This window comes from Magnusiomyces paraingens (genome assembly GCF_902498895.1).
Source record: "Magnusiomyces paraingens strain CBS 517.90 genome assembly, contig: contig1, whole genome shotgun sequence".
Lineage (NCBI taxonomy): Eukaryota > Fungi > Ascomycota > Dipodascomycetes > Dipodascales > Dipodascaceae > Magnusiomyces > Magnusiomyces paraingens.
In genome coordinates this window covers 4,247,448-4,272,868 of record NW_022474067.1, presented here as the reverse complement: position 1 = coordinate 4,272,868, position 25,421 = coordinate 4,247,448, and the positions used below count along the sequence as shown (strand labels likewise).

The following is a 25,421-nucleotide window of genomic DNA, read 5'->3' as shown; positions in this document are numbered from 1 at the left end:
TTGTTGTTGTACAGACACCTTTTGTTTGATACTTTCTATTACCTAAACAAGCAATTTTACATACCCTCCCAAACAAACAAAAAAGATGCCACGAGCGGCCGGGTCTGGAGCTGGACAGCATGAACGTCAGCGTCAGCGCAGAAACCCAGCAGCCGGAGGAATCGACAACAAGGAGATCACTCGGGATGGTGTGTTTTTAGGTTCTCCTGGGGTTAAAAATACTAACCAATTTGTGGACAAAATCACCATTATGCCTGGTCGAGATTTTGGGCGCAAGGATGAGGCATGGTTTTTGCTCCACAAGATTGCCAGCATGGTTGAGCCTATTATGCGAGAGCACGGGTTTCGTGTGCGACACTTGGCTGAGTTTGATCGGCCAGAGCTTTTAGGAATGAACATGAACCGAGGGGCCAAAGTGTGGCTACGACTTCGACATAATGGGGCAGCAAGACGAAACGAGTTTCTGCCGTTGGGGTCTTTATTAGGAACTATGTTACACGAGTTGACTCATAATAAGATTGGTCCACATAACGATGCGTTTAATAGGTATTGGAGGGGAATGGTGGCGGATCTTGAGGCAAGAATGGCCAAGGGGTTCACTGGATCTGGGTTCTATAGCACAGGGAAACGATTGGGAGTTACTCCAGGAGACAAAAACGGATCGAGGATGGGTGTTGGCCGGGTAGAGGCTGAATCGGCATTTAATGGGACAGGTCGACGATTAGGCGGCAGTGGCAGTACTGGTAGTAATAGTGATACCCGAGTAAAACCATTACGGAACAACCGAAAGCAGATGAAGAATTTGATTTTAGCGGCTTTAGAGAAACGGTTGGTATTCCCTGAGAATAAGAGTGATGACAGCGAAACAGGAGAAGATGAAGATGAAGAAAAAGATAAAGAAAAAGGAAATAGCGACGGACTTAGAGATGATGATCTTCGGGTTTTAGAAACACGAATAAAACCCGGTGCTTATGCTACGCTTAAGATTGAAATGGCAGACCATGGCGATGACGATGTGGAGATCACTGGGACGAGCAATGCACCTGAAGAGACTAGGGCTCGATTTGAGAAGATTGCATCTGCTGAGGCTGCTGTAAAGAAGGAGCGATTGGATATTGTTGATTTGACAGGTGATGATGATGATTAGCTTTTATTGACTGCCGTTAGTTGCCATTAGCTGTCGTTAGCTGTTGTTACAGCCGGAACAGCTGAGAGTCGGGTGTTTGAGATTTCAACCAGGATAGCCGTTAGTCACGGGACCAAATCTAATATATGACTAATCATTAGTCATATCACCATGGCAACTTCAATTATATATTTTGATTTGGTGGTGGCAAATTTTCCCTCTTAACCCCAAAGCAAAGCAACACTAAAGTTGCTGGTTGATCGGAACATTTGTCGGGACGCCGGTTTAGCTAGGGGTTAAAGCTACAAACTGGGAGTGATTTAGGCTCAATGTTTAGATTAAGAGCTTGACTTTGGTTTAGGCTTTTTATTGGAATATATATATATATATATATAGTTTTAAAGCTTTGAATTATATTAAGTGGATGGCTGAATGTCTTCCTCCTTTCTTGAAGCTTCTTTATTTATTTTTTTTTTATCGCCACCACCTAAAAAAAATTTTTTTTTTTTTTTTTCCCTCTTCACCACCACCCAATTCCATTTTTCCTACAACCCAACCAACCTTTCATAACTCTCATATACCCGTTCGTTATAAAACTACCTCACAATGGACAAAGACTCCACCTCCCGCTTTGTGCCTGAGCACCGAAGAACAAAATTTAAGAACCGCGGAGCCTTTAAGGCTGATGAACTGCGTCGTCGCCGTGAAGAAGCCCAGATCGAAATCCGAAAACAAAAGCGTGATGAAAATCTGACCAAGCGACGAAACATGGATGCCATTGCCTCAATCATTGACAGTGATGATGAGCAAGAACAGTATGATGATATAGCTCAAGTTCAGGAGCAAGTAAGTAATACATTTGTTTTGTTTCCAAATCAATTCTTCTAACTTTTTATTTAGCTTGCTCAAGACCTCCCAGATATGCTTGCTGCTCTCAATTCAAACGACGTTGAACTCCAACTCGAAGCAACCAAAAAGTTCCGTAAACTCCTTTCCAAAGAACGCAACCCACCTATTTCTCAAGTCATTGATGCCGGCGCAATCCCTAAGTTTGTCGAGTTCCTCTCCTCTACACACTCGCTGCTCCAATTTGAAGCTGCTTGGGCAATCACAAACATTGCTTCAGGCAACTCGGACCAGACCCAGGTCGTCATTGAGGCTGGCGCCATTCCTCTCTTTGTTCGTCTTTTGCAGTCCCCAGAAGCTGACGTCCGCGAACAAGCCGTCTGGGCCCTCGGCAACATTGCCGGTGACTCGGCCATTTGCCGTGATGCCGTTCTCAATGCTGGAGCTCTTCCCCTCCTCCTCGAGCTTCTCACTGATACCCGCAAGCTTACCCTTATCCGCAACGCCACTTGGACTCTCTCCAACTTTTGCCGCGGTAAAAATCCCCAGCCTGACTGGTCCATCATTTCTACAGCAATTCCTACCCTTGCTAAGCTCCTCTACTCTTACGATGAGGAAGTCTTGATTGACGCCTGCTGGGCTGTCTCTTATCTTTCCGATGGTGCTGATGAAAAGATCCAGGCTGTTATCGATGCTGGCATTCCTCGCCGTCTTGTTGAGCTTCTTAGCTCCCAGTCTCCAGCTATTCAGACCCCTGCTCTTCGTTCTGTAGGCAACATTGTCACTGGCGATGATGTCCAGACACAAGTTATTCTTAATGCAGGTGCTCTTCCTGCTCTTCTCGGTCTTCTCAACACCCCGCGCGACAATATCAGAAAGGAAACATGCTGGACCATTTCTAACATTACTGCCGGTAACTCTCAGCAGATTCAAGCCGTCATTGATGCCAATCTGGTCCCCCCACTCATCCAGCTTCTTTCATCCTCGGACTTTAAGACTAAGAAGGAAGCCTGCTGGGCCATTTCTAATGCTACATCGGGAGGTCTCGCCAAACCAGAGCAAATCAGATACATTGTCAACCAGGGCTGCATAAAGCCTCTTTGCGACATGCTTGTGAGCCCAGATAATCGTGTGATCCAAGTTTCTTTGGATGGCTTGGAAAATATTCTCAAGATTGGCGAGCTTGACAAGCAACAGAATGGTCTTGCCATGAACCAATATGCTCTTTACATTGAAGCTGCCGAGGGTCTTGAGAAAATCCATGCTTGCCAAAACAACCACAATGAGTACATTTACAACAAGGCTTACACGATTATTGAGACATACTTTAGTGGCGATGATGATGAGGCTAATGAGGATGTTGACATTGCTCCAAAGGCTCTTGATGATCAATTTTCTTTTAATGCCAACCAGGACCAAAACATCAATTTTAACTTTTAAAGAAATTAAAAGAAGGAAATGATGTTTTTTTTTCTTTTTCTTTCATCAATCATGAATAAAACCTTTCCTTCCTAGCTCGTCGCATTTCCCCCTTTTAAATTTCCCTTGACGATGCTTGTTTATTATGTCTAGTCTATCATCTGTTATTTTAGTTTACACGCTTTTTCCTTTTCCCCTTCCAAATCCCATTCCCAATTTCCCTATCTGTTAACTTTTATTCCCCCGGATCTTTTTTGCATTTATCATTATACTTACTACCTTTACACCTGTGTTATTTATTTTATTATTCACTTATTTTTTATTATTAAGTAATAGTAATAATTTCATTTATGACTTTTTTTAATGACCAACTATTGTTTCCCTTGTATTTCCCCTCTGTTGTTATCCTATTTAAATCCCATTTATCACCCCACCTCTCTTATGTATTATTTGTGTATATTATGTTTATGAATATCTTTGAATTCTGTAGAAGAAGAAGCAAATACCCAAAGGTACAACCTGAGTTATTGTTGTAGATATCTTAATTGCCTTTTTTTTTTTTTTTTTTTTTTTAAAGCAATAAGGAAGTGTACCGTTGGATGACTGGACCAGTTACTTGGCTCCGAGTTCCCAGGTTCCGAGTGTCCCGGTTCCAAATCGACTTTGTTGATTGTGGCTGTTAGTGGTTCATTTAACCAAGCACATGATAGCCACATGTGTTTTTAAAAAACTTTTTTTTTTGCTCCACCAAAAAAAAAATAAAAAAGACCATCTACACGCTCACATCATTTCTCTCCACTATATTTATTTTAACATCTACCCAATAACACGCATTATTACCATCACCACATTCATAATCTTTACTACCCACACACACAAATGATTTCCCCGGCGAATGAGCGCTTGCGAGAGGTCTGGGGCACAACTCAAGACTCTTTAGAAACCGCCGTTGGGTCTGCATACTCGTCTTGGACCCGGTTTCAGCGCGCGTATGTGGGTCCATGTTGGAGCAGCACCACGACCTGTGCGACCCGGTGCGGAACCGGAGTACGCGTATGTTTTGGACACAAGCCTGATCGTCGGCGGCGGCGCAGTAGCCGGCGAGGAGCGCGGACACGTGGCAACAGCTTACTTTCGAGGCTGCCTGATGAACTAAGTCGGAGTGGCGGGGTTGGTGTTGGCGTGTCTGGAGGAGACGGAGAGCTTAGGCCTGGAGATGATGGGAATGATGAATTTTTCAATCGGGGACGTCGGGACTCGTTTAATATATTTTATGATACTTATGATTCAGATGAAATGTTTGGGCGTGATGAACTTGAACGGTTGCTCAACTCTCAAAGTGAATACTCTTCAGAGTATGATGATGAAGATGATGAATATGATGAAGAAGATGACGAGGATGGAGAAAGTTATCATGATTTAACCGACAATGAAGAAAATAGCGAAGCTCCAAGGATCCCGTTGCAGCAACAGGTAGCCCCCCCGCGTGCGCCATATACCCCCCACGGAGTGATTTCAGCGCAGCCGCAGAAAAAATCTGAAATGTCAACATCCGGCACAAAGCCACCATCATCATTATCATCAGAACCACCCAAGACGAACCAGCCTAAGCGTCACCGCCGTCGCAACCATCGCCGTCACCACCACCATCACCGTGATATGGCAGTGGAACCTCCGTTGCAAGACCAAATGATTGACATGCAACCGCCGCACCAGCGGCTACTACACGAATCACAGTCGCGGATCACGGAGTTTTGGAAAACCGTGTTTCCGCCTAAGCACACGGTTCCAAGTCACGCATCATCTGCATCAAGCCCTGGCACTGGTGGCGGAAGCTTCGGTGGTGGTGGTATAGGTAATACGAATACAGGTGGGGATGACGGGTCAAGTCCACAATCATCTTTTTGGTGGTGGACATGGCCGCAAAATCACTCAACGAGTAGCACGGGAGTTCTTGAGAATAGCAACAGAGTTGATGATACTCAAGATGATTTTGAGTACCATATAGTGCTGGGGCCTCAAGGCCCCCAAGAACAAAATTCTCGCACAACAAATAGATACGGGGCAACTACATCAAACTCTATTTGGACCCGGATTTTCGGACATCCACAACAAACAACTGGGACTATCCAAGGGAGTGGATCTTCAGCCGCTGGATCTAAGAGCCGGAAAAGCGCTAAAGCCCGGGGGAAAACCCGGGTACGGGCCGCGCAGGCATCTTTCGAGGCGCAGCAGCAGCGACGGGGGTCATGGCCGCGGCATGGATCTTGGTCTCAAAGCGATGGGGGGTCACAGGACCTATTCCGAACGATGGGGACACGCGAAAGGTCGTCGACCAAATCATCGGTGCAGTCTTCAGAGACGTATCGGTCACGACGGGAACTTTTGAGCGATGTTGAGAGTGCGGATGCACAGATGGTCAGCGACAACTTTGCAAGTTCTCTTGTATATGGAAGTACGAGTAATCCTGGGAGCACGAAAAGTGCCGAGGTGTTGGTCAATGATGATGATGACGAGAATGAAGCGAAAACAAGCGGGAAGATAAAGGAGGGGCCAATTGATTCAAGCGAAGACTTGAAAGATAAGATGCATGAAAAATTGGAATCTGGGCCAACGGCTGAAGGGTCTGTTTTACAGGTGGACGAAAATAACGGTGGAGGTGAAGTCAAAGACAACACTATAAAACCCAATGTCGAGAATTTTAGTGGCAACCATGATGACGACGGAGAAGAATTTGGCGAACTAATGAGTGCGCCTACTATTGCTTCTGCTGCTTCTGGGGCCACGAATTAATAGGCATGAGGGCTGGTGGGCATTTTTTTTTTATTTATTTCTGATAAAAAAGAAGAATAAGAAAACGAAGAAGGCCAAAAAAAAAAAAAAAAAAGAAGAAAGCTTTGTTTCGTGTTGCGACCGCTGTCAAAATTGCCAAGTGCAGAAAGACACGGGGATCATCAGCAACGACATGCGCATTTTTTTTATTCTTCAACGGCGGACGGGCGGGCGGGTATCAGAAAGAAGATGATTTGAAATTGACTTTCTTTTTTTTTTTTTTTTTTTTTTTTTTAATTTTTTTAAATTTTTTTTTGTCGGAATGAGGATGCCGCCTAGTTGGAAAACAGTTGCTTGTTACCTCAAGTTGAGGCAGGAGGTATTTGAGGGGAGGTGTGTTATCATTTCACAGCAATTGATTGTTTGATTGAACTTTCTTTAAAAAAAAACTTCCCCCATACGGTATTTACACGCGCACACACACTTGAGTGATAAGAAATGCTGCGATAACCTGCAAGCCTTGTTGGAAGGAGTAGCCTTTGGAATGACAACGACTTTGGAAAGGTATAAATAACAAGGGGTTTTTTCAGATTTCTTCAATGTTTTCACCAATTCCTTAATTTTCTTTTCATTATTTTTTTGTTATTTTTTTCATTATTTTTATTTTTTATTTTTTAGTCTCTTCCCCCTCCATCTACAAATGTCCTACAACATCCTTGCTCTTAAATATGTCCTGCCAGTTCTCGCGGCAATCGTCATTCTTGCTCATCGCGTTATCTCCCATCTTGTCAAAACCCGCTCTGCTGTCTCTCATGTATCTGCCACTCCATCCAATGAGCCCTTCTATCCAGATGTCGGACCCATCGACCGGGGCTTTTCTTGGGAAAATGAACCCCCACGCCCATACCGCCCATACAAACCAGGGCCTTGGACTATGACCATGGGCATCCAATCGCTCCCACACGACGACTGGCTGCTACTTGATAATACATATCTCCACCAAACAGCAGAAAAAAAGCGAGTCACTGAAACTCTCCCCCAGCATACCGTTTTTGCCCAACAAGAAGGCAACGCTGCTCTTCTTGAAACATATACATTTATGGTCGAGTATCTCATCCAGCGGTTCCCTCAATACTTTGTCACCAAGCTTTCGGAAAAACAACTCCTGGGAGCTCCTCAAGTGTCATACCCGCTGGTCTACAATACAATTCGTGATGACTACTTCCCCAGAGACCCGACCCAGTTCATTGCAGCCCAAGCTGCAGTCACTCAGGACACGTACAAGCAGCTGGTGCGGCTGCTGACACGCAACGTTCAAGAAGACTTTATAGTGGTGCAGCATGACCCGCAGTGTGACCGGTATGTGATGCGCGGCGGGTCTTTTGCCTTCCCCACAGGGTTCGACCCGGCTCAAAAAATCGGCCAGCCCTTGGCCGCTATCCATACTCCCATCCCCTACTATATGAAAAAGCTTGCAACCCCTATGGATAAGTTTTTTGCCCGTGCAAAACCTGGCGCCTGGGTTCAACGTACCAACTGGGGCGTCCAACCACACGCCCAGCTCTGTGTCCCCACGGCACATCCTCTCCCCCCACACCCGGATGGTCTGCAGGACGTGCCACCGGAGGACCGATGGGATGTAGAGTTTGATACCCCGTTGGACCCCTCGACGCTCGACTTCCACGATGGTGTATTTCTGCGCTGCGAGCGCCAAGGTCTGTTGAGACTGCCAAAATCCGGCGCCATGCTCTTTACAATCCGCACCTACCTTACACCCATCGCCTTTATCCGCGACTCAGAGGGTGACCAGTGTGCTGCAAACCTGGTCGCTGCCATTGAAAACATGCCGCCGGCCATGGCTATGCATAAGGGTTCTGATAAATGGGGACCCGGTGTTATTGCATTCCTTAAGCGTGAAACCGAGGGGTGTCGCCGCACCAGTGCACTTTGATAAGAAAGGCATTTTGCCTTGTTTTGCACACATGCCCAGGCGGCATGCTATGCGGCTGTAGTTGCTTCTATAGGCTTTCTTATCTAATTAGATAAATTCCTTTAATCCCACACACACATTTAAAAAAAAAAAAAAAAAAAAAAAAACCTCCATTCCCATTTTCATTTTCATTCTCATTCTCATTCTCATTCTCATTCCTATTCTCATTCCAATTCTCAAATATCTCGCATCTCGCATCTTCTTAACCATTTAATCCCACCATCATAATGCTTGGACTTGTTGAATACTTTCTTCTAATCTCATCTCTCGCTCTCCTCTTTGCTCTAATCTCCCGCTACATCTCCCGCACCGCCCGTCACCGTCCCCTGACCCAACCTACTTCCTCTCATGCCACCACCCCTGTTCCACCCTTTACGGTTCCTGCTGTAGACCAGTCATTTGACTGGTCACGCGAACCGCCGCGTCCATACCGGCCATACAAAAGTGGGCCATTCCACCTGACGATGGGACTTCAGAAATTGCCTACAGATGACTGGCTGTTGCTTGACCGCGAATATGTGCGCTTGACCACCGAGAAACGGCGCGTGACGGAGGCCAACCCACTTCATACGGTACTCATGAGTGGCGCTGCTCGTGACGCTTTGGTCGAGGCTTACACTTTTTGCTTGGATTATTTGACAATGCGGTATCCTCAATACTTTATGGATGCTGAAAAAAATCTTCATCAATCTATAGACGAAAAAATGCCACCATACCCATGCCTATACAATGCAATCCATGATGAATACATCCCTAAAGATCCCAAAGCATACCTGGCTACGCTGGACGACCCGCATTCTGAGGAGTCCTATAAGCACTTGATTCGGATTCTTGTTCGTACGATGGAAGATGATTTTTTAATTTTGATTCGTGAAGACGCTCAAACACCCGACTCTTTGCCTCAGTACATTTTACGATGCGGGTCCTTTTCTTTCCCCACGGGGTTCGACCCGGCACAGAAAATGAACACCCCATTGGCTGAAATTCATAAACCCGTCCCCTTTTACCGTAAGAAAATCGGTTCGGCTATGGACAAGTTTTTCGTCCGCATTAAACCCGGAGCTTGGGTCCAGCGCTTCAACTGGGGGGTTCAAACCCATACTGACCTTTATGCCCCAGAATCAAATCACCCAGCTCCAGGTGAAATGTTATGTGACCCAGAAGACGAACCCGACGATTTCGACTACTCGCTTTTGGGAATCGATGCTGAGAAACTCGACTTTACAAATGGTGTCTTTTTGCGCTGCGAGCGTCAGTGTCTGCTTCGTCTGCCCCAAACCAAAGCCCTTCTTTTCACCATCCGTACTTATCTCACCCCGCTCGCCCAAATCCGCAACCAAGAACCCCCAGAAAACTCAGAAAACATGATTGCCGCCATCGAAAACCTCCCACCTGCCATGGCCCACTACAAGCTTGCCGAAGAATGGGGGCCTGCTGTCATCAGTTACCTCAAGCATGAAACAGATGGAATTTAAACCTTTTGTTTTTTTTTTGCTTCTTCTTCTTCATCATCATCATCTTCTTCTTATACTAAACTAATCAAAGCATATATAAACTAAAACTTCTGTTTCGATGAAACACTGTACTTGATCAAATACTCCATAAACTTTTGCAAACTAACATCGTCCGTCAGAACCATTGTTGAGCCGTAATCAAATTCGGTAGCATTCCCCACAGACCGCGTCGGATTCAACCGCGCCATGAGGAATCGTGCTTGAGATCCCTTGGCCTCCGTCTCAATAAACCGTGGCAGTGGGAATCGATCCACCAGCAGCTCGCTCGCGTCCTTGCGCGGCTGCTGCAGCATCGTCTTGAAGTTGGCATACTCGTCCAGGTCTTGGTACCCGGCCTTTTTCCAAGCAGCAATCGTCTCTCCGTAGTAAATCAGCAGGTGGAAAAACGTGTCCAGCAACAAAATCCGCCCCGGCTGTAGCGATGTCGAGTCCAGAAGTACAGGCGTACCCTCCGTCGGGTTCTCAATGCTGTAGGCCATCAATGTAGGCTGGATCATGACCGTCGAATTGTTGGTATCTTCTGTCAGCAGCACGTGGCGGTAGTATGCCGTCTCGTCCGGCGAGTTGTTAAACACCTGCAAAAACTGGCTTCTACGCAGATGATAAATAAACTGCGGGAAGTAATAGCCCAGTTCGGGTATCAGCCGGAACGACCCAGGATCATCTCGTGCATACTCTCCAAAGTGTTTGCACATTTTAATCAGAGTAGCGTCCAGCCACATCATGATATTCTCAATCAGCTCGTGCTGGGTAGCTAGGCGGTACACCGCCAAACGCGCCAGCAGCGCTGCTGCAGCCTCTTGGTCAAACGACTGCTTGAGAACATTGGCCTGGTTGGGCTGTGACAGTGCACGGCCCACTGTGGTAACACGTAATCTAAACATACCGCTCGAGTGTTGGTAGTGCGTGATGAACTGTACAAACGCTTGTGGTGGTGCACCATTGGTAATGGGTGGCGGAGTCTTCCCCACGGAATCAAAGTAAAGAGCATAGGTGCTACGGGGCGATAGCCCACACAGTTTCCATGAGCTGGTGCCACCAATACCAATAGCTGTTTCCGCAACGTACCCTGTCTTGTTGTTTTGACCCACAGCGTGGCCCACAAGTCCAGATACACGCAGCTCTTGCGACAGCTTAACCTCAAAGTTGGCAGCAAAGGCCATGGCGAGAGTGCCATCATCATTTTTGGTAAAGACGCGCAAGAAACTTTGCTTAAAGATGGACGTAGTGAAGGCATCGGTCAGCACCATGACGCCTCCTGTATGGTCGCTCAAGGGTTTCATTTCATCAAGACCGATTTGGTCATAACTGCCAGCAAAAATATCAACCACAATGCCGTTGCGCGATGCACGGCGCGACAGCATCTCGTAGTGCTTGCAGGCAGCCTTGTAGTGGGGAGCATCGTCTTCATCAATGTCATGATGTGATCGGATAGCTTCCTTGTGGGGGCATCCTACCACCAACCCAGGGCCGGTAGTACAAGGACCTCCTGAAAAAAGCATAACACGGGACCCTGTATGGGGGAGGGCAGTTTCAAGAATGCTAATGGCCACGTCGAGAGCAAGGCCTGTGGCACGAAGTGGACGGTTGTGGGCCTTGACGGAAAAGGTATCCTGCTGGAGCTGCTCCAGGGTGTTTGTGAGAGCAAACTCTGCAGTGGCCAGTGGCAACAGGTACTTGGAAAGAGTTTCAGCGGCCGATGTTTGCTGAGCAAAAGACGATTGGCGAGTGTTGGGGCCCTGATTCTTTTTCGCTCTCAAATCAGGAGACAAGAACCCAAGAACTTCTTGGATCTGCTTTGCCGAGTATGTTTTCTTGCCATTGAATGCAAGAGTCTTGGTGGTATCTGCATACCCGAGCTCATGGATGTGGACATGCTTACCATAAGAAATAAGGCCGACCAAAGCGTCTTGTGGAAGCAGTGAAAGCGAGACCAAGAGGGTGTCGCGCAAGGCCTGCATGTTTTCGTCATCCTGGCACACATCCACTACAAAGAGAAACACGAGCGGTGCATTGGCTTTGCGGTTGAGCGCATATTCGACCGTCGTGTTTGTCGGGAGAAGTTCGCGCGGGAGTGTTTCCTGAGATGAGACATTATACGAGGGAGGGAGGGCGTTGCGGCTACCACAGAACCGGCAGATCCAGCTGTGGCCACGAGCATCAATCATACAATACGGATTGAGAATGGCTCTGCACGCTTCGTTGCGACATACAATGGGATCCTGTGATAATATCGCAAGATCTTCGCGGTCCAACAGTGGCTGGTACATGACACCAATTGGCACCATGGCCTTTTTGGCCTCTTCGGCCGTGGATGGAATTACATTCCATGAAAACCGGACGCCGTTGAGCTCTTCTTCAGTTTCCTACAATCCTGGATGTTAGCATTTTTTGAGAGCAGGAAAGAAATGAAATCCTTTTTAACTTTTTTTTTTTTTTTTTTTTTGGATTTTTACCTACCATGATGTGATGATATTGTGTGTTGTGTAATGATGTATAGGAGGAAAGGAGGTTAAGATGTTTCTACGTGGCTTTCCTTTTTTAACGTTTTTTTTTTTTTAAAAAAATAAAATGACAGGTTACCAAAATTTCAATCTTTACAAAACTTATTATAAATAACCTATATACTATACTTAAAGTTACTCACTTGCTCAACTCAGGCACTGCGGTTTCCTCCTCAGTATCCTCCTCAGTCAACCCCTTACGGACGGCAAGAACAGAATCCACAATGACAGCATCCACACCGTGTTTCATCTGAAGACGCGCATTTGCCGGATCATTGTTTTTGGTACCATACGTCACACACACAATCCCGCTATCTTTAACGGCACTGACCAAGCGTGGGCACCGAATCAACGGTGTGCACTCTGAAACAAGTCCCAGCAAGTCCCAGCGGCGAGCTAAACGAATGGCTTCCTGGAGACATGTCGTGCGAATATCCATCATGGGCGAAGTTCCGCCTTCGGTCAAAAACAAGACCGGGATGGAAGGCTGTTTGAGAGAAAGCATGATGCAAATTTCTGGATGGAAACTCGAGAAAATAATATCACGACCTTTGGCGTGCGTATACACAGTTGAAAGAACTGTGTCGACCCACGTGTTGAGTTCAATTGCCAAGTTGTCCATATCCTCCGACTGACTCTCGTCAAGCGTAGGGTACTTGCACTCAATGTTGAAACCAACTGTTTTAGGCAACGTCTTGAAAACCTCCTCAAGAGTGGTAAACGGGGCTTGGATAGAGTGGCCACGCACATTGGCCTTGAACCCTCGCGTTTTGTAATCACGCGTGTACTTCATGCGCTGTTCCATCAACGCGTAATCGTCATCCGTGCCGTAAAGCGAAACAGAGCGAGTCCGTTCATACGTGGGATCACCCTTGATGCTAGTGCTTATTTTGCCGGATGATAATCTGCGGCGGGGTTGTGGGGAATGGGTACGGCTTTGGGGGGAATTCATAAGCATATCCGTCATATTGCGGTGATGATTTTGTTGCATTTCGGAAATGTTGAGAAATTGTTCCAAAGTCAGATCATGCATGGGGCTATCAATGCCAGTTTCGCCAACCAAAAAGTCGTGGTAAATCACAGGAACCAAGTCCTTAGTCAGTTGAACGTCAAATTCAACATAACTGGCACCAAGGTTGGCAGCTGCAATAAAGGACTGGAGGGTATTTTCACCGAGCTGCAAACTTTGGGTAGAAATGGAGTTTTTGCCTAACCCACGGTGACCAATGACACGGGTGGTGATGAGAGACTTCCAGTAGGTGGCTGATTTTTCAATGCCCATGTTTGGATGGTGGAAGGGGTTAATTACAAGAAACTGGAACCGGAGCTTACCCAAGACCTCGAGAGTAGATGTTTCCAAAATTGGGAGAGTGATTGTGCGGAAAAGACTGACTTTATTTTCAGCCACCTTGTTTGTCAAGTCAGAGAGAAGAGCAACGGCACGCCCAAAGATCTTGGACTTGTTGCCAGCATAAGTAGGAACCAAGTCGAAAAACAGGGTAGCATTTTCTGGATTGCTTGAATAAAACGAGTATTGCTCAGTGTGTTGTCCCTCGCCAAGAGGTAAGTCAATGACAACAGGTTCACCTTCACAGTTTTTGGCAGAAATAATGAGAGAAAGAGCCGTGTCGAGCTGAGTGGAAGAAGCTTTGGAGACGGGGACCCGGTCAAGCTGGACAGCTGGCCGCTTTTCCCTAATGTCCATGCTTCCGAGGTTAACAAGAATCATAGACTTTTCTTGAAGGTACCTGTGGCCAAAAGTCTTGATAGGATCAAGGGTATTTGGGGGGGACTTTGAACGTTCAGGGGTGGCACTTTTAGTCATGATGGATCCATTGGGTTCTTCTGAGCTAGCAGTGGTGAGGCCAAGTTGGGAGCCATTGTTTCCGAAAAACAATCCAGAAGAGGGTTGTTCCTTTAGTTGCAAAAGATCAAGCAAATACAAGTGACCACGGAGACATGCATGCTCCTGAGCCGTCCATCCGGAGAAATCAACCTTGGAGATATCAGCGCCATGATCGACCAAGATCTGGACAACTTTTTCAAAGCCCTCAATGGCAGCAGCAAAGAGTGGGGTCCAACCATAAGTTTTTTCGCGGATTTCCAAGTCTGCACCAGCCGCCAAGAGAACCTGTGCAATTTCCGGGAGATTGAGTTTTGCAGCCGTGTAAAGGCACGTTTCATTAGAGGCTGAGTCTGCAATTTGGTCGACATTTAAGCCAAATTCTAACAAAACTTGGAGCAAAGGCACAGAGGCTAATCGGGTAGCCACATGAAGCAAATTGGGGAGCTTTTCGACTTGGGATTTGAGCATAACATCGAGTAGGACGCGGGATGTGAGCGGATGGTTCCCCTTGATGGAAAGCTGAAGTGGAACAAACCCTTCACTATCTTGCCAATCTGGTCCAGAAAAGGGTGAATCAGTATTTACGAGGTCCCATTTGATGGCATAATCGACAAGCAGCTTAGTGAGTGCCTTGAGTCCGGCCTGGGCAGCGTAGTGGACAGGGGTGCGCTTGTATGCATCCTTCGCAATGAGGCATGGTCTAAGGGCTGGGTTGAGGCGGTCAAGGATGAAGGTTAAAACGGTTAGATTGTTATCGTCGCTATTAGAGTTGATGCCATCTTGGCCTGCTCTTGGAACGGTGTTGTTGCGGATAGGAGGGGCAGGAGAGATTGCTGGGGCAATGTAAAGAGAGCCATTAAATTGTTGATCAACATTGGAGCTTTGGGTAGAGGTGGAAGCATTACTGGAGGCCACAGGTTCAGGGCGAGGACGGGAATAGGAAATGACGATTTTGTGGAAAAGGTTACGACCATTAAGATCTGATGGGTCTGAAAGAGAAGTGACAACGTTGAGAAGGACTTGGATGCATTTAGTTGCATGGAACCCTACAGCCTTGTAGAGGACAGATAGGAGAACTTGTGCAGATGGTCTTGATGATGAGTCAATAAAGGCCTTCATTTTAATTGAGTCATCAGCTGGGAGCATTTGACGAAGAAGAGTTAATGATTCAGATGAAAGTTCTTTAAGAGAGCCCAATTCCGGGACACCGTATGAGCTCAAAGAACTACTTGCTATAGAAGCAGTGTCATCAAAAGAGCCTTCAATTAAGGCAAGATCATCAATAAAGGAGTTCACAAGGGCGAGTTTGTGATTAACAGAAGAAGCATTTGCAAAGGGGAGGATGAGAACTTTTGAATTGAGGTAGCGGGTTTGAGTCTTAACACCAACCTTCTTGTCTATTTTCTTGAGAATTTTGACAAAACCTCGCTTGTTGACTTCAGCATACCATTGGAGGTTACGAAGAAGGGCTCTAAGTTCGAGAAGAATGGCAAAAAGATCTTCCCGTTCTTCTGGGTCCATTTGAGAGACTGCGGAAGGCCCTACAATGGTGCCATTTTGTGAAGGCAGTTGTTCTTTTAAGCCATATCGGTCGGCTAGATGGGAGAGTCTTCGGGCATACTCTGCGTACTTTGTATTAAAGAACTCATCGACGAGCTCAATGTTTCTATCGAGTGCAAAGAAGAAGGCTGTATATAAATCAAAATTGATGATAAAAAAAAAAAAAAAAAAGGGGGAGAGAGGGAAAGGAAGAGTTGAAGATTAAAGGATGAAGAGAGGGGGAGGGTATCTAATGTTAGAGGAAAGGCGCGTTTGTGGTATATTTGGGGCCCCACCCAAGTGCTAGGACCAAGGGGGGGGTCACTTACGGGCTAGATCTTGGTCATGAGCAGCAGTTCCGGAGGATTCTTGCTGGGATTGGATCTGCTTGATGAGTTTTTTGAGTTCTTTGTAATTGATATAATGGGAACTTAAGGAAGGTTAGTAAAGAGAATGTGTTGATTTAAAGAGTTTTACTAACCTCCATTCGGGGACTTGATTACGAGAAAGACTTGATGATGTTAGTTTAATATGAATGGAATGAATTAAAGACAGTTTAAGAGGGATATCTTACTTTTTTCCAAACTTCATTTTGGATAAAAAAAGAATGATATAAGTGATTTAGTTTGAGAGAGAAAAAGGAAGGTCAATCAAAAAAAAAAAAATTTTTTAATATAAATAAATAAAAAAAAAGAAGAAGAAAAAGAAGATCAGAGTGGCATTTTAGGGGATTATATATTAAGTTGTTGTTTATATATATTATGTGTGTATCAGATTAAATCTCAAAGTTGGTGGTGGTGATGTGGTTTTTTATTTTTTTTTTTTACTTCTTATGAGCTACTATAAGCCCCATAAACCAGTTTCAATTTTTTTTTTTTTTTTTTTTTTTTTTTTGATTACTTTTAATATACAACATGTGCACATGCCATTGAGAAACATTTCTAAGTTTTTTTTTTTTTTAAAGATATAAACAAATATAAAATAATAATGATAATATTATAACATTATACTACTTAATCTATGTTTTTTATTTACTTCTTTTTTTTTTGTAAAGCTTTGAGAACCTGTAGATGTTGGGTGGTGGGCCAAATGGATGAATTTGGTTGGATTTTATTTTTATCTAAAATAAAATCAGATGTGTAATATTCAGACTTTAATGCGTATTTTAAGGCATGGCGGGGTATCGCATAATTCAAGCACACTGACTAATCACAAGAGCTGAGTGGCCCATCAAAAATTAAAAATATTTGTGTGTGTAAGTGATTTTTTAATATTTTTCAGCGACCGCAAAAAAAAAAAAAAAAAAAAAACTTGCAAATCCCGTGCAAAAAATATTTTTGCGCAAAATGGAAATTTTTTTTTTATATAAATTTTTGTGTGTGTGTGTGTAAGTTTGTATATATAAGAATTTTACAACCACCACCACCTAAAAAGAAATAAAAAAAAAAAATCTTTTCTATTCCATATTAGAAAAAAAAAAAAAAAAAGTACCTACCTGGTGGGGTGATGATAAGTTTTAGAAAGAAAGAATCTCATTGATTGAAGAAACATAAAAAAAAAAAAATACTCACTTGTGATTTAATTCCGCTTATAATTATAGAAAAAAAAGAAGAAGATATATATATATATTTTAAAAAAAAAAAAAAACGCTCCATCAATTGCACTTTTTTTTTGTCCTTTATCTTCTTTACCTTTTTTTTTTTTTTCTTTTTTTCTTTTTTAAACCAGCCTTTTTTCTTTTAACAAGCATTAATACCCATATACTTTCAAACTACCGACTTTGTTTAAAAATGGTTCTTACATATTCTACTTTCCACGAATTCAAGTAAGTCATTCAAGTTCTTCAAAATCAAAATCAAAATCAAAATAAGTTGTTTTTTTCTAATCTCTTCTTTTAGCTATAACTTTTCAACCGTTACGCTGGCGTTTTTCAATCGGTACCCAAAGTAAGTCCCTTGTTATTATTAATAATGATAATAATGATGACCCAAAACTCCATCTATTTCTATTTCTATTTCTATTAACACATATTCAATCAATCAAGCCCTTATGCCACGCATGTCATTTCCGCAGACACAATATCTCAAAAGATTCAAGATCAGAAACTGTATACTACTCGGTTAATCCGTAAGAATGGAAGACTCCCCAAGTTCATAATGCCCTTTTTAGGTAAGGTGGCGGAGTCATGGATTGTGGAGTACTCAGTGGTTGATCCCGTTAATCAAACCATGAAGACATGGACCAGCAATCTGGAGCATCGGGGAGTTTTAAAAGTGGAGGAGCAAACAGAATACAAGGCAGTAGTACCTACGGATATTAGCAATAGCAACAGCAGTAATCATAATAATAATAATAACAATAATAACAACAAAAATGCATTGATGACAGCAGCTACTTATAACGTTTTGTTTTCCAGTAACTTTGGCCGATGGGGTATCCGAGATAGAATCGAATCATGGTCGCTATCTAAGTTCAGAGAAAACGTTCAAAAATCACGTCGCGGAATGGCATACGTGATGGAACGTATGCGTGAAAAGGGACTTACTGCATTTGGCGAGATTCAAAGACAAATGTCTGTGGTTCGTGATCAGCGCGAGCTACGGGATGTGTAAGAATAAAGGTATGAAAGGAAGAGAGAAAAGAGAAAAGAGGTTAACGTCTGGTTAGGAGAAAGCTGGGTTTTTTTCATGAAACTATATAGAAGGACGTTGTATTTTTTTTATTATTCATTCCTATATACACTTTTATATAAACAACAATCATTTCTTCTTCTAATATCTTTAAGAAAATAACTATGCATTTTTATTAGAATATCATGATGTTGTTTTGAAGAACTTTTTCCTTTAGGCATTTAGATGAGAAGAAGTGTCTTTTTGTTGTTGTTGCTTGTTTTAAATAATTCCCCCACATTTCTGTTATTTGTATAGTTAAAAAAAAAAATCTTGTAAATATAGTTATATATATATCACATTAATTCATATTAAATTTATGCTTATTGTTGTTGGAATTATAAATGTTTCCACTGGTTCTTTTTTTTTTTTTTTCCTCCCACCCCCCTTTTATTATTATTATTATTTTTTTTTTTTAGCTTGTGAATGGAGGTTTAAATTTGTGACAAATAAATATATATATTACATTTTTATTACATTTTTTCTTAAATATTTATGTTACATTTTTTGTGTTTGTAATTACAAAGTTGTAACAAAACACAAATTTTATTTTAAAAAAAAAATTTAAAAAAAATTGTGTTTTGTTACTCGCGTATAATTTCCTTTTTTATTTTTTTTTCTAAAGAAAATCCTTCCAAAGCCCATTTAGTGAGTTTAACAAAAAAAAAATAAATAAAAAAATAAAAAAATTGTGCGGCAACACGCATTAAATGCCAAGACTTTTTAAGAAAAATAAACAAACAAACCTATTCAATTTATTCATCACCAGAAACAAACCGCCAGCTTACATGAAAGAATTTGATGGAGTGTGGTAGTTATAATACTTGATCAAGTATTTATATATATATACGATCTTAGTTAAATAGGATACTAATTCATATCAACCAGATTTAAGAAAAATTAAATAAAATACTTTTTTTTTTTCTTAATAAATTTTTTAAAAAAAAAAAAAAAGAAAAAAAAAAGTTTTGTCGTATTTCGTATGTTAACCTAACAAAATTATAAAATCAATAAAAATTAAATAAATAAATCAAAAAAAAAAAAAAATTTATAATTTTATCAGGAATTTCATCATCAAGAATTTTAAAATTCCTTTTTTTTTTTTTTTCTTTTTTTCTAACATATTATTACTATTATTATAGTCATTTTTAAAATCACCTTTATACTTTTGTTGTCAAACTTTTGTTCATAATAATACGATTAATAATTTCGTCGTAAGCACTAAACTACAATGAATTTCAAAATTTTACTCTTTATTTTTACTTTTACTTTTACTTTTTGAAATTCCTCAACGTCTATTTTGTTTTTTTTTGTTTTTTTTGTTTCATTTCATTTCAGACTGGCAAAAATTCTTAAAATTCCAACATTCCAACATTCCAACATTCCAACATTCCAACATTCTAAAATTTTAAATTTTTAAATTTTAAATCTAAATTTGTTTAATCTTTGATCTAATAATATATATAACTCTATCAGATTAACTATTTTAAAAGTCCTTTTTTTTAATACCATGTATTTGGACACTATCATCTTACCTAATAAATAAATTGTGGTTGCCTAATAAAAAAAATCTTTATTTTTTTTTTGATACTTTGATAATCTAATCAATCAATCAATCAATCTATATTACATTTTAATTTTAAAAATTTTTAAAATTTCTGAAATTTTTTAAAATTCCCATTACATAAAAAAAAAAAATTTAGAATTCACAATTCCTAAATACCAACCAACCAACCAACCAACCAACCAACCAAATCTAATCTAATCCATTTCCTCCCCAAATAGAACCTAGCATTCAGTAAATCCCGTATTTAGTACACCGCCATTAATTTTTGGTTTATTAGTATCTGTGTGCTTGAACCTTTTATATATATATATATATTTATAAAAAAAGGAGGTAAAACAAAGTATCTTCTACAACTAAATGCAAACGTAATTTAGGGTATTGTTGTTAGTGCTCGGTCATCCGGAACTATAATTTCTATTTTTATGAATATCTATATCTATATCTATATATATCTATAAAAGTTCAAACATTATGATGATGATGATCGTATATATATTCTTAATTATTTTTATCCTCATGCAGTTGTAATGCTCGTTTAATATTCACTAAAAGACATGTTTCTTTTGTTTTTTTTTATAAAAGTAATTAATTATTAATTAGAATATAATAATAATATTTAATTTAAAAATTACCTAAGATAATCTTTATTTAATGAGCAAATTAAATACGTATTTGTTGTGCACCAAATAAAAAAAAAAAAAAATAAAAATAAAAATAAAAAAGGAATGATTTTTTTGATTATCTCGATAATCCTTATTTTAATAATCCTGACGTGATCATTTTGTAAGCCTCGTTATTTCTCTTTCATCTCTAAATTAAAAACTTCTCACCTTATATACTCCTTTTAAATAAACATACACTCACACACTTTAACCAAAAAAAAATAAAAAAGCTTGAATTTAAAAATCCTCCTTCTTCTCGTATTGCAATTCTGTTACCTTTTAGTTATTTTTTCAAAAATAAAAAAAACATAATTCCCGCGTGTACCTTACTATTAATTTGTACTAAATGAATGGGTGACAATTTCTCCTTTTTGTTGTTGTTAACAACGTTGTTAAATTGAATTCATTCTAGGGTTTTCAAAATCCTTTTTTTTTTTTTTTTTTTTTTTTACTCCGAGAAATCCGCTTTATCAAAAAAAATAAAAAAATTTCAAAAATCGTCGTTTAACATTTTTTGATTGGACAACCGGCTTTTCCTTTCCTTTACCATTTATTTAATCTCGATAATCTGAAATTCTTTTTTTTTTTTTTAAGTATCCACTTTAATACTTAAAGCACATTGGCCAACAAAAACTGTAAATGTGCTTTTCCTTCTAGTTTTGTGCTTCTTCTTCTTCTTCTTCTTCTATACGGGAATTCTAAAAGCCACAAAAAATTCTTATGGAAAATCCTTGTAAATTCTTAAATGTATAACAAGTTTTTTTTTTTTTTTAATTAATAAAAGTACACAATAAATAATACACACACAAAAAAAAAAAAAATACACAAAACTTTAAAGTTTACTCCTCCTATGAAATCTCATCAAGCTTATCATTGCAAGCAGCAAGCAACCGCTCAGTGTCTGCAAGACGCCGACGATGTTTGGCCAGCTTCTCTTCAAGCTTGCGTTTCTTGATTGTCAGAATCTCACGTACATGAGCTGGCGAAATGGAAGATGGAATGTCAGACAAAATTGCATCCTTGGCAGCAGCATCAGCTACGGAATTTGTAGTAATTCCAGTAACTGTCCCTGTCCCAGTCCCTGTCCCTGTCCCAGCTTGGTTATGGTGGTGATTGGAAGATGAAGAAGATGAAGAAGACGAAGATGCCACAAAAACTCCCTCAGGACTCTCATGCCACGACGCAGAACTGCTCAATGAGCTGCTAAGAGATGACGAATTCGTACCCTGATTTGCTGAGCGTGAAGATGTAGTTCCTACCACCCCGATATTGCTATTACTACCACCATTTCTTGATATAGTAATAGGAATGGCTCCCGACGATGGTTCCTGGTTAAGAATCGAGCGGATGCTCAAAGAGTGATCACGAGGTGCATCATCTTGTGAAGGAGAACCCACTGTATTTTGACGTTGCTTATTGCTTGTAGAATTAGTTGCAGCTGCAGTTGTAGTTGTAGTTGTAGCCTGAACAGATTCATAAGAAATCGAGCTAATGCTGGGCAACCGGGCAGAAGAGTCAGGATAATGGTACTGGGCCAGGTCAGAAGGAGAGCCAATGGGTTTGGAGCCAGTGGTGGATGAGGAGGATGGTGAAGGGGAACGCATGTTGGAAGCTGCTGGATTAGAAGGAGAATGAACCATAGGACAAGGTCTAGGTAAGGACCGGAACGAATGTGTAAAGTCAATGGCTATAGGACCTGCAGGAGGGGCAATGTTGGGACTAGTGGGAGCAGAGTTAGTAGAAGACTGAGGGGAAGCAGCAGTAGCAACAACAGTAGTAACAACAGGGGCAGAGGAAGTTGTTGAAGTATAATGAGAATCAGAAGAGGAGATAGAATCAAGGGGAGGTCGAGAGGTAGAAGAGGAAGAAGAAGAAGAAGAATCAGGCTTGGAAAGAACAATAGGAGGAAGAACTCGGAGAGAATGATGATGGGAAGAAGAAGTTGGAGTCGTAATCGGACTCTCCCCCACTTTCACCGAGCTCGTACCCGTCGTAGCAGAAACATTCAAAGTACCTGTGACAAGAGATCTGTTTGGCGCAGTCTTTGAAGAAGAAGAAGATGATGATGATGATGAAGTAGCAGCATTAGCATCAGCAGCCGGCAAAGCAGGTAAAAGAGCCGGACTGGTTGATTGCGCTCGACTGGCCGGCGAAGTTGATGACGCTGTTGCTATCAATCTTGAGGGAGGAGATTCCACAGTATGCTCTGGTGAGCGCGCAGCTGATGACGCGGTATCGGCATTTGTGCAAGCAGTTGTTGTTGTTGCAACTGCAGTTGCTGCGATAATCGGAGAAGAATTTACTGATGAAGCATTTGGTGATGAAGCTGTCGGACCGGTCGCACTTGTTGCAGATTGAGCTGCAATAACGGCCTGAATAGGCCCAGTTTGTTGTTGCTGCTGGAAAGTAGCATATCGAAACTCAGCTTGCGGAATCCCAATAATGCGCCTGCGTCGTTTAATTGTGCTTTTCTTCATACCAACAGGTCGATGGACGCCATGTAGACGGTGGTAAAGTCCGCAAGCATTGCATATAGTATGTCCAGCTTCATCTCGTCGCCATAAAGGAGTGATTGTTGTGTTACAGTTCTGGCATGCAATCACAACGGTGGTAGTTGTTGTTGTTGTTGTTGCTGTTGCTGTTGTAGATGCATTTTCTTCCTGGATATCAGAGGAGGAGTCATTCATCGATGAAATTGATTCATTGTTGTCATTAGAGTCATTACGGTCATTAATATGGGGGTCGTTAGGGTCATTAAAATTAGAAGAAGAAGAAGAAGAAGAAGAAAAAGAAAAAGAAGAAGCAGAAGCAGAAGAAGCAGAAGAAGCAGACTTGTGAGAAAGTTGCACAGTCTTGATTAGGCGATTGTTATATGCGGGACAGCCGGAGCACGCTACTGAACCACCTGTACCATTACAGTGCCCATCACCAGGACATGTTCCCTGTGTTTCATGACAGGTAGTTGAAACAGACGGGGGTTGAGCGGGTGCGCTAGTTGGAGCCACAGATGCTGATGCTGATGCTGATGAAGATGAAGATGAAGATGAAGATGAAGTAGTATTAGTTTTATATTGAAAATTTGGAAGAATAGTTACTGGATGTTTTGGAGAGTTTGGTATAGAGGAAGAAGAAGAAGAAGAAGCTGCTGAGCCTTGTTCTAAAACAATGGTAGCAGTTTGAGGAGGGCGTTTCAAATGGACTGGGCGGGCCGTGTTACGGGCCTTGAGGTAAAGCCCACATGCGTTGCAAATGGTAGAGCCATCTGGGGCTCTTCTCCAAAGCGGCGTTCGGGTCGTACCACAATTTGAGCAGACTTGGCCGAGAACCTTACGTGAGCCGTTTGCGACAAAAGAAATTGTTTGGTTTGGTTTTTTCAAAGAAGGATTTGTAGTAGCTGAGGATGAAGGTGACGATAAAGACGAAGATAAAGATGACGAAGTGGTGGATGATTGTGGGTTGTGGTGAACAATTTGAAGTGGTTGAGGAGAAGATTTGCGGCTCAAAGTTTCTTGTTTAATGTCAGGAGAATTGGAATGTTGTTGAGATTGCTTTGGATTTTTTGCAATTTTTACAGAAAAGGTATTAAAAGCATTTGGAGCGCTTTGTTTGTAACTTGGTTGCTTTCTTTTCGAGGCTAAAGTAGAAGTACCAGTATTAGCAACAAGGTTGGGTATTAATGGAGGAGCAGGGGCAATGGCTATTGGTTGTGGCGAGGTTCCTTTAGGAGGTGAGCTGGAGTTGTTATGTTTTCTGATTTTTGCTGGGCGAGGAGAAGAGACTGGTGATGGAGAAGCTGATGAAGAAGGGGATGAAGATGAGGATGAAGATGATAGAAAAGAAATGACTTCAGAAGGTTGTTGTTGTTGTTGCTGTTGCTGTTTTTGTTGCTGTTGCTGTTGCTGTTGCTGTTGCTGTGGTTGTTTTGGAGATGTTTGAGAAGAGGATGAAGAGTTAACTGGAGAGTTATTTAGTTGTTTTGAAGAAGATATATCTTTTTGAGAAGAAGATGGTGATGATGATGAAGTAGCCATGGGGGCTTTTGGGTAAAGATCGGAAGTGTATGACGAGAGTTTCCGTTTGAGGGACTCTGTACGGTCTTGAGGTTGTATCATATTTAAGTGATGGTGATGATCTTATAAAGGAAGGTTTTGAATTCTATTTATACATGTATATGTATATATATATATAGGGGGGTTTGGAAATAGAAATATCAATAAAAATTAAAGAGTGAAGAATTCAATATAGTTATTATATAATAACAATAATAATAATAATATTAAAAGCTAGATATTTGAAAAAAATTTTAAAAAAATTTAAAAAAAAAATCAAAAAGAGAAGAGGAAAGAAGAGGTTTTTGAATAGAAAAAAATAAAAAAAAAATAAAAAAATAAAAAAATAAAAAAAAAACGGAGGAGGCAAAAAAGAAAAGCGCTTTTTTTTTTATTTTTTTTATTTATATTTTATTTAAATATTAAAGAATTAATAACAAGGATTTATATGATATTTTATTTTTTTAAATATTGATTTATTATATAATAAATTATTATGAAATAAATTATTAAATTATTAAATTAATTTGTGTGTGTATTTATATATATGAAACAATTTACTACAGTACTACACATGAATCCCGAGCAATATGAAATTAGGTAAGCGCACGGGGTTGGTTCTGCCGTACACACACACAGCCTCCCCTCCTAGAAAAAAAAATATAGCCAAAATCTATCTTTGGCCAATAGAATTGCTTGGAATTCAACATTTGTAAGCATAAGTGTGTTCATGTCGAGTTTGGCAGACTTGTCTGTATGCCGTAGCCGTGCCGGTCCATGCGTGGATGCCCCGATTAGGAAATTGTGATTAAGAAGAAGAAGAAGAAAAAATAATAATAAAAAGAAAATATATATATAAATATTTATTTTTTTTTTTTTTTTTTTTTTTTTTTTTTTTTTTGAAATTGCATCAGATTT

General features: G+C 41.2%; 9 protein-coding genes across 9 annotated transcripts; 6 read left to right on the top strand and 3 right to left on the bottom strand.

Annotated features, from left to right (window-relative positions):
• Positions 1–85: 85 nt before the first annotated feature.
• SAPINGB_P001277 (uncharacterized protein) lies at positions 86–1,147 on the top strand (the record flags this gene model as incomplete). The annotated part of the gene is made up of 1 exon (XM_031996000.1): positions 86–1,147. The coding sequence occupies one exon, from the start codon at positions 86–88 to the stop codon at positions 1,145–1,147; it is 1,062 nt and encodes a 353-aa protein (XP_031851891.1).
• A 585-nt stretch (positions 1,148–1,732) lies between these two features.
• Positions 1,733–3,412, top strand: SAPINGB_P001276 (uncharacterized protein; the record flags this gene model as incomplete). The annotated part of the gene is made up of 2 exons (XM_031995999.1): positions 1,733–1,972; positions 2,027–3,412. The coding sequence occupies 2 exons, from the start codon at positions 1,733–1,735 to the stop codon at positions 3,410–3,412; spliced, it is 1,626 nt and encodes a 541-aa protein (XP_031851890.1).
• Positions 3,413–4,270: 858 nt separating this feature from the next.
• SAPINGB_P001275 (uncharacterized protein) lies at positions 4,271–6,184 on the top strand (the record flags this gene model as incomplete). Its single annotated transcript, XM_031995998.1, has 1 exon — positions 4,271–6,184. The coding sequence occupies one exon, from the start codon at positions 4,271–4,273 to the stop codon at positions 6,182–6,184; it is 1,914 nt and encodes a 637-aa protein (XP_031851889.1).
• Positions 6,185–6,863: 679 nt separating this feature from the next.
• On the top strand, positions 6,864–8,114 carry SAPINGB_P001274 (uncharacterized protein; the record flags this gene model as incomplete). Its single annotated transcript, XM_031995997.1, has 1 exon — positions 6,864–8,114. One exon carries the CDS (start codon positions 6,864–6,866, stop codon positions 8,112–8,114), a length of 1,251 nt encoding a protein of 416 aa, XP_031851888.1.
• Positions 8,115–8,380: 266 nt separating this feature from the next.
• SAPINGB_P001273 (uncharacterized protein) lies at positions 8,381–9,628 on the top strand (the record flags this gene model as incomplete). The annotated part of the gene is made up of 1 exon (XM_031995996.1): positions 8,381–9,628. One exon carries the CDS (start codon positions 8,381–8,383, stop codon positions 9,626–9,628), a length of 1,248 nt encoding a protein of 415 aa, XP_031851887.1.
• An 80-nt stretch (positions 9,629–9,708) lies between these two features.
• On the bottom strand, positions 9,709–12,130 carry SAPINGB_P001272 (uncharacterized protein; the record flags this gene model as incomplete). The annotated part of the gene is made up of 2 exons (XM_031995995.1): positions 9,709–12,033; positions 12,128–12,130. The coding sequence occupies 2 exons, from the start codon at positions 12,128–12,130 to the stop codon at positions 9,709–9,711; spliced, it is 2,328 nt and encodes a 775-aa protein (XP_031851886.1).
• Positions 12,131–12,310: 180 nt separating this feature from the next.
• On the bottom strand, positions 12,311–16,147 carry SAPINGB_P001271 (uncharacterized protein; the record flags this gene model as incomplete). The annotated part of the gene is made up of 4 exons (XM_031995994.1): positions 12,311–15,705; positions 15,886–15,986; positions 16,038–16,067; positions 16,131–16,147. The coding sequence occupies 4 exons, from the start codon at positions 16,145–16,147 to the stop codon at positions 12,311–12,313; spliced, it is 3,543 nt and encodes a 1,180-aa protein (XP_031851885.1).
• Positions 16,148–17,346: 1,199 nt separating this feature from the next.
• SAPINGB_P001270 (uncharacterized protein) lies at positions 17,347–18,168 on the top strand (the record flags this gene model as incomplete). The annotated part of the gene is made up of 3 exons (XM_031995993.1): positions 17,347–17,381; positions 17,455–17,502; positions 17,601–18,168. The coding sequence occupies 3 exons, from the start codon at positions 17,347–17,349 to the stop codon at positions 18,166–18,168; spliced, it is 651 nt and encodes a 216-aa protein (XP_031851884.1).
• Positions 18,169–21,302: 3,134 nt separating this feature from the next.
• On the bottom strand, positions 21,303–24,566 carry SAPINGB_P001269 (uncharacterized protein; the record flags this gene model as incomplete). Its single annotated transcript, XM_031995992.1, has 1 exon — positions 21,303–24,566. The coding sequence occupies one exon, from the start codon at positions 24,564–24,566 to the stop codon at positions 21,303–21,305; it is 3,264 nt and encodes a 1,087-aa protein (XP_031851883.1).
• Between the last annotated feature and the right edge of the window lie 855 nt (positions 24,567–25,421).